Source organism: Octopus bimaculoides, chromosome 4 (genome assembly GCF_001194135.2).
Source record: "Octopus bimaculoides isolate UCB-OBI-ISO-001 chromosome 4, ASM119413v2, whole genome shotgun sequence".
Lineage (NCBI taxonomy): Eukaryota > Metazoa > Mollusca > Cephalopoda > Octopoda > Octopodidae > Octopus > Octopus bimaculoides.
Window position 1 is genome coordinate 4180066 of NC_068984.1, and position 7873 is coordinate 4187938.

General features: G+C 36.0%; 1 protein-coding gene across 1 annotated transcript in view; it reads left to right on the forward strand.

The window, feature by feature from the left end:
- Positions 1 to 7873, forward strand: part of LOC106879784 (S-adenosylmethionine sensor upstream of mTORC1) — a 212872-nt gene that overhangs the window by 112288 nt on the left and 92711 nt on the right. Inside the window, exon 2 of the mRNA XM_014929486.2 lies at positions 6907 to 7246. Coding sequence (XP_014784972.1) covers positions 6907 to 7246 — 340 coding nt within the window. The remainder of the gene's footprint in view (positions 1 to 6906; positions 7247 to 7873) is intronic.

Sequence of the window (7873 nt, forward strand, 5' to 3'; positions counted from 1 at the left end):
AGACCCTAGCTTTAATGGAGATCATTGTGTGTGTGTGTGTGTGTGTGTGTGTGTGTGTGTGTGTGTGTGTGTGTGTGTGAGAGAGAGAGAGGGAGAGAGATATTGGTGACAGGAGGAGGAGGAGGAATTATATGTGAGGTATGGGAGGAGGTTGAGCTGAGATTGTTTTGTATAAATTTAAACAGTTCTGGATTTTTTGTTGCTCATTGTTGTTGCTGTTGTTGTTGTTGTTGTTGCTGATATTGTCTTTAATTTTTCATGTTTTTGTTGTCTTCTCACCCCTCCCACCACCACTCCACTCTACCAAGTCATTGTTGTTCTTAATATTGCTTTCTTTATTATTATTGTTGTTGTTGTTGTTTGATGTAATTATTGTTTTAATTGTTGTTATTTTTGCTGCTACTGATGATGATGATGACGATGAGACAGCAGCAGCAGTGGTTATGGTAGTGGTAGTACTGGTGATGAGGATGATGATGATGGTGGTGGTGGTGGTGGTGGTAGTGGTGGAGGTGGCCATGACGATGGTGATGACAATGATGTTGTAGCGATTGTTCCAATGTATGAAATCATTCTCTGATTGGAGGTAGACTTGTCCAAGGCACAATGCGGCGCAGTGAGGCACAGTCTTTGTGCTCGAGTTCTCTTCTGAATCTCGAGTCGGTTCCAACCGAAGTCTTTTAGTCTTCAGTTGGAATTGCAGCATTGAAACTACTGGGCAACAACAAGACAATGATGTAGTGGTGGTCATGATGGCAGTAGTAGAGGTGGCGGCAGTGGCTGTGATGATGATGATGATGATGATGGTGATGACAGTGCTGTGGTGATTGTGATGATGATGATGATGATAATAGTGTAGTGATAGTTATGGTGATGATGATGATGATTATGAAAGACACAATGATGATGATGTTGATTTCATTTTTTGTGCTGTTGTTTTTATTTATTTATTACTCGTTTTTTTTTTGTATGATGTTTTCCTTCTTCCTGCTTTTCCACATTCAGTTTTGTTTTCCCAGCAGTTGTTGTTGTTGTTGTTGTTGTTGTTTTACTTTTTCTGCCATTACTGCTTTTTGTTGTCATTATTTATTTACTTATTTATTATTATTATTATTATTATTATTATTATTATTATTATTATCATTATTATTATTATTATTATCATTATTATTATTCATGATAGCATTAGTATTGATGCAGAATTTGTTGTTTACTGTTGTTGTTGTTGTTGCTCAAGGTGTCTTTTGTTCAATGTGCTTGGCATGACTCATTGTTTACAAATAGCCCCATTTGCTGTAGTTTGTGTGCCAGCGCTAGTGTAAACAGTGACTCAGCAGCACTACTACTAACTCCTCGCATAACATGACGGCGATGACGATGGTTGTGGCGGTGGTGGTGGTGGTGGTGGTGGTGGTTGCCTTGGTCACTGTATGTTTGCAGTAACCAACCAGCTTTGATAGTGAGATCCACAGAAACAGCAAAACAACAAGCTTCGTTCCATCCCTTTCACTCTGCTGTAATGAAGAACCAACATTACAGTTAACTCTCTTCCATCGACACACTGGCCATTCCTTGGACTTTAACTATTGTATTCATAATCATACGTACTCCTACATTTGTGTGTGTGTGTGTGTGTAATCATTGCTGTTATTACACAAGAGTACAAAGTACTCAATACATTGGCTGGAGTATAGTTATATTTATTCAGCTGGGGACGTGTACGGTTACTTAAGTTTCATGCTTACATGACCATTCAGATGGTAGCACGAATAATATCTGCATGTGTTTGTGTGTGTGTGCGTAGTGTGATGCATGTATGTGTGTGCACATGTGATGCACATCTTTGTGTGTGCGTATGTGTGTGTATTATATATGTATTTCTGTGTATCTTTCTCTTTTTAACTATGCATGAACTTTATACACACTATACAGGCATGTGCAACATAGACATACAGGAGCATGTATGGATATATATATATGTGTGTGTGTGTGTGTATACGCATAAATGTGCTTATATGTATGTAGAAATATAAGCTTCCATCGAAAGTGTGTGTATGTGTTTATATTTAGCTATCTGTATACATATACACATATACATTCATTTCTTCCTCCTTAATAAGTTTTTCTTTCTTAATGTAAATATCTTTTATTAATTTAGTATTTGAGTATTTAAGTATTTGCTTTTCACTGGAAACCTATGTGTGTCTATGTGTGTGTATGTGTGCGTGTTTGCTTGTGTACAGTTTGGTAGTATCAGATTAGTGGCGTTGGCTAATGGTCTGTTATTATTTAGTCTAAATGTTCTTGGCAACATGCTGCTACCAACACAAGCAAAGAGGACATTTTACAAAGATGATCCTTATCATGAATGTACCCAGTTGAGATAGCATTCCTTATTTACAAACTACCTTTCAACTCCTCAAAATATTTGTGAGTTGCCTGGCTTTTGCTTAAATAAATACAAACTTCTAAAATCATTTTCTTTAATTGATATTTATCCCCAAAGAATTAGTTTTTGTTCCTGTTCTTTATAAGAGAGTTAGAGGATGGGTAATACCATCTCTCAGTCAGTACTGGAATTCTGGATTCTTCCAGCATCCTTCACAAACATTAATGTCTCTTTCCTAAATTTCTCTTCTATACCAAGATTCTCAAACTCATTGTCTTCTTCAAACTGTTGCTTTCTTTTGTTGTACGTGATGTAAATTGACTGTCAAATTAAGGGATGATTTTTGCATGATTTCCCTTCATAATAGAGAAGTGGTTCCCTAACATGAAGAGAAAGGCAATAAACACATCATCCTTGAATAGAAAGTTTCTTTGTCTCCCTTAAATGTCAGATATTCCTTCCACTGGAGAACTTCTCTACAAAATCTGGTGCTAATAAATATCACTTACTTCCAGCAGTTCTTCAATTAAGTACTGATGAAAATGTCTGAATTTGCAGAATTATCAAACCCAGGCTAAATAAAATAGATTATTGGTTCGTTTTGGACAAGTCACACAGAGGGTGATGTTGGTTGAATAAACTCCACCAATACAATACCAGTAATTATTTTCATGATAAACAGCAATATTGACTTTGGCAAGAATTTAATTCAAAATGTGCAATGGTAAGAGGAATGAGTGTTCTGTTCGAAAGTAAGGACTAATATTCTGGTCTCCATTTGAGATATGAACCCACTGAAAAATATGTCTCTCACATCTAATTCTCTTCTGATTGCTACCATCATCATCCACACACCCTTTAATAAGCCATTTCTTTATGAAAGACCTTCATTTCCCAAAGCCGTTACCATACTGTGTTATTCCTTCTGTACAGCGTTTCATCACAATACCCTATACCCCCAATACAATATAATCCAACACACCCTTTAAGCTCATCAATCAGCTTCATGTCTCCCCACACCTTTCTCATCCAACAGGGACCAACCGGTTCTGGACGATGACCTTCCCCTGATATATTAAACTGCCAACAATAATAGCAAATGTTACCACAATTATTTTGATCTTAAAAGCTTGTATGAAAATTCTTTTTTTTTGTATTGTTTCTGTTTTTGTTCTTATTTATTTAGAAAGTTAAAGCGATTGTCCAAAATCTGTTTTCAACTAATTTTATTTTATTTCCAAAATATGATGTCTGGAAGCAGTCTTCATGCTTCCCCTTCACAAATGAAAAACTACAATTAGATTGAACATGACATGAAAATAATGAAATACCTCACCACCACATCCCATCATTAATAAACAGACGTTTAGAAATATGTAAATAAATATGTTTCTTTTATTTCATTTTTTCTTTGTTTTTTTTTTTTTTTAATTTTCTTTCTCCCTCCTCTCCTAAATAAATTCTTGATTTCACAATCAAAGAAACAAAATCTCAAAATCAATAAAATGTCTTGTACTTTAAATCAATAGCAGCAATGTTCTTTGGCTTAGCTTCCTTGTTTCCTTCTCTGATTAGAATATGCCAGTTTATCTACTGAAATGTGCATATTTCTGCCGGACACAGCTACAAGATAAAATTAGATGGCTGTCTTCAATGAAACAATACCTACAATTTCTCTACAATGAAAGAAAAATATAAGATTTTCTTTTCCTCTTTTATAAGAATTTCTTCTGCCGCCCTCACCATTTTCAATGTCCATCTATGCTCTTTTATCGCTATCTTTATTATTTTCTGTGATCTTGTTTCCATTATCATTGTGACATTTCATACAGACTGATCAATAAATTGATTGATTGATTGGGAAGATTTCTCCCATCCTCTCTATCATTTTCTTGCCGACTATCCATTTCTAACTGTGTTTTTACCTAGCACATCAATCCAATCTGCGTTTATATCTGTTTTCTATATAAAACATGTGTACAGATTCTACAGATGCACACCAAAATTACCTCTTCCTCCTCCTCTTCCTCTTCCTCATCTTCACACACTATTGCTCTTTTTTTTGCTTAATATTCTTCCAGTGTCTGTCTACCTCTCACCTGCACTCAATACCATAATCTAATTCTTCAGTCTCACTACATTGAGCATTTATCAAATAATTGTTTAATTTTTATTATGCATGTACTCACACTTCTCACGGTCTCCAAATACATCTGTATTAACACACACACACACACACACACACACATACACACACACAATTTATGTATGTCTGTATATATGAATATTTATACACATATATATATATGTATGTATGTGTGTGTGCGTGTAATTATGTTTATCTATACATATATATGTATATGTGTATGTTTTTATACATGCGTATATGTGTGCATGTATATATATACATACATACATATACACACACACACACACACATACATACACATATAGAGATTGATATTTATTTATTTATTTATTCCCGTGCAGAAGCAGGTGTTCATCTGATGCCTGAATATTTTTCCTTTTTAATAACAAGTTTACATCAAGGTATGCGTCGGATGACATTAGAATGAATTGTTCGGGCAATTATTTTACACTTGATTGATTTCTCTAACATCAGTTATTCAGCCATGAAGTTAGATTTTTACTTTTATCCCAAATTAGTCACCACGTCTCTTCTATGTAGTGCTGGCTGAAGCTGACCATTAAGCAAAGCTTGTTTCATATGTGTGTGTGTGTGTGTGTGGTTGTTTCATGTCTTGTGGAAAGAAGGCACTGGAATTGGAAGAGAAAGATAAACAGGGTGGATAGAAGAAGACATAGAGGAAGTTAAACATACAGTAATATTGGGACTTTCTTAAAAGCTTGAAAACAATGATGTGTTTCATTATATGTTGAAGTGTTGAATAGGGTTGATTTAAGGTGTTTAAGAAGATATGAATGTTGTGAGTTTTAGTTTGAGGGGAAATATGAAACATATCAATCCCAAAGATCTAACTCAAAGTCGTATGTAAATCATCACAATCATTGTCGTCGTTTAATGTCCGCTTTCCATGCTGGCATGGGTTGGACGGTTTGACTGAGGACTGGCAAGTCAGGAGGCTGCACCAGGCTCCAATCTGATTTGGCAAAGATTTTACAGTTGGATGCCCTTCCTAACGCCAACCTCTGCAAGAGTGTAGTGGGTGCTTTTTACATTCCACCAGCATGGGAGCCAGTCAGGCGGCACTGACATTGACCAAGCTTAAATGGTGCTTTTTACATGCTACCGGCATGGGGGGAGCCAGTCAGGTGGCACTGGCATCGACTACACTCAAATGGTGCCTTTTACATGCCACCGGCACTGGCATTGGTAACGCTCGAATGGTATTTTTTATGTGCCATTGGTATGATTGAAGCCAGTCAGGTGGCACTGGCATCGACCATGCTGGAATAATGCTTTTTATATGCCACCAGTACGGGTTCCAGTCAGACGGCACTGGCATTGGTCACACTCGAATAGTGCTTTCTACATGCCACTGGCACAAGTGCAAGTTAGGCAGCACTGGCATCGGCCACACTCAAATGGTGCTTTCAAGTATGACCGATGTCAATGCCACCTAAATATTGGTTTTAAATTTTGGCACAAGGCCAGCAATTTTGGGGGAGGCAGTTAGTTGATTAGTTCGACTCCAGTTACCAACTGGTACTTATTTTATTGACTCTTAAAAGATGAAAGGCAAAGCTGACCTCAGCAGAATTTGAACTCAGAATGTAAAGACAGATTTAATGCCACAAAACATAAAGAAGCTGTTAGCACATCAGTCAAAATGCCTGGCATGCTAACAGCTCTGAAAGCTCACCCAGCTGAAGAACTTCTGGGACTCCTGACCAAACTAGATTCTATATTTTAGATGGATATTGTCAGACACCTAAATCTCCATCTGTTGCCAGAATCTATTCTGCAGAAATTTCAAGACATTATTTGCTGTTGATGTATAAATAATGATGTGACATATATAGAAATTGTTGAACATAAAAGAGATATGGTTCTCTGTATAAGCATGCTGTAACCATACTCAGGAATTCAGATCTGGTTATTTGGAAGGGTTGCTGTGTTCTTACAGCACTCCACTTTTGGTTTTGTAACACCTTCACATTCTATAGATCTTTAGTAAGGCTATGAATTTATAAATGACTATTATCTTATCTACTGGTACTCTGAGTATTGATGTTGTTTTTCATGTTTAAGATTATTAAAAAAAAACTTCAGAAAATTTTATTAACTCACCAGTCATTTTGTTGCTCTTCCCAAAAATAACACACATCTCAAAATAACACCAGTCACTTGAGGTAGATTAATATATTTTCTAATTGCTTTTACCTCTGCCAACATTTTGAATGCTGTTTCATAATATCTCCATCTCTTGCTTTATGTATTCATCTGTTTGTTAATTCTCCATTCTGTAATGAGAAACTTAAGGACTAACTTGAGGATATTTCTCTAACATTTGTCGTCTTTCTATCTTTGACAGCTGGAGGAGATTTCCAGAAGATTTGGGAAGAACACTGCAAGAATGGTCAACTTTTAACTGATTATGCTGATGCTATGCACCATTTAGCCGTTGACCACTGGTCTTACCTACCTCAGACACGTATTACTTGGTGTCGGAATATTATCCACAAATTCTTTCTACAAGATGGTTTGCAAAAGGCTCGGGACAAAGATATGCGTCGACTTCACCACCATCAGACAGAACAAAACTCTCCTTTAGAAGGCTGTGTTGAGAAGACTTCCTCTGCATCAGGTTCGCTGGCTGCTTCAGGGTCCGTTTGTAGACCCGAAGATTATAGGAATCAGAAACAAAATATTGTGTGAGTACAGCAACCTTCCAGTATTTTTCAATCAGTGAAATTCCTCTAATAATTATATTTTTGGTTCAAAAACTGATTATTCCATATTTTGAAATACATTACATCTTGCAGAGTGTCTCCTTAAGAATTAACCTCCATATTCTTACTAACTTCACTTCAGTTCTTCCACTCCAGTTTTAGGAATTCATTTAATTCATTCTAGTCTTTGATGGGAAAAACATAATTCAGTTCTAAATTTAAGAGATGAAGAATTATGTACATTATTTACATTTTTTTTACATTTGACGGATATTTGTCCTCATTTTGTTTGTTATTAACACGTTTCGGCTGATATACCCTCCAGCCTTCATCAGGTATCTTGGGGAATTCCCGAACCTGGGTTCTCATTCCTAAGGTATTTTTCAATGTTATTATTATTATTATTATTATTATTATTCAGTAGTTTTACTTTTATAACGTGCTGTGGTTTGCTGTGGTGCTCTTATGTTTACTGTATTGAAAGTGTTTTGCGTAGAATGTGTGCAGTACCCAGTAGTGCAATTTTCTGAATGTTATATATATTTGTAAGTCCTGGTGTTTTTGTTATGTATTTGTCTGAATATTTTTTTATTATACCTAAGGCACCTA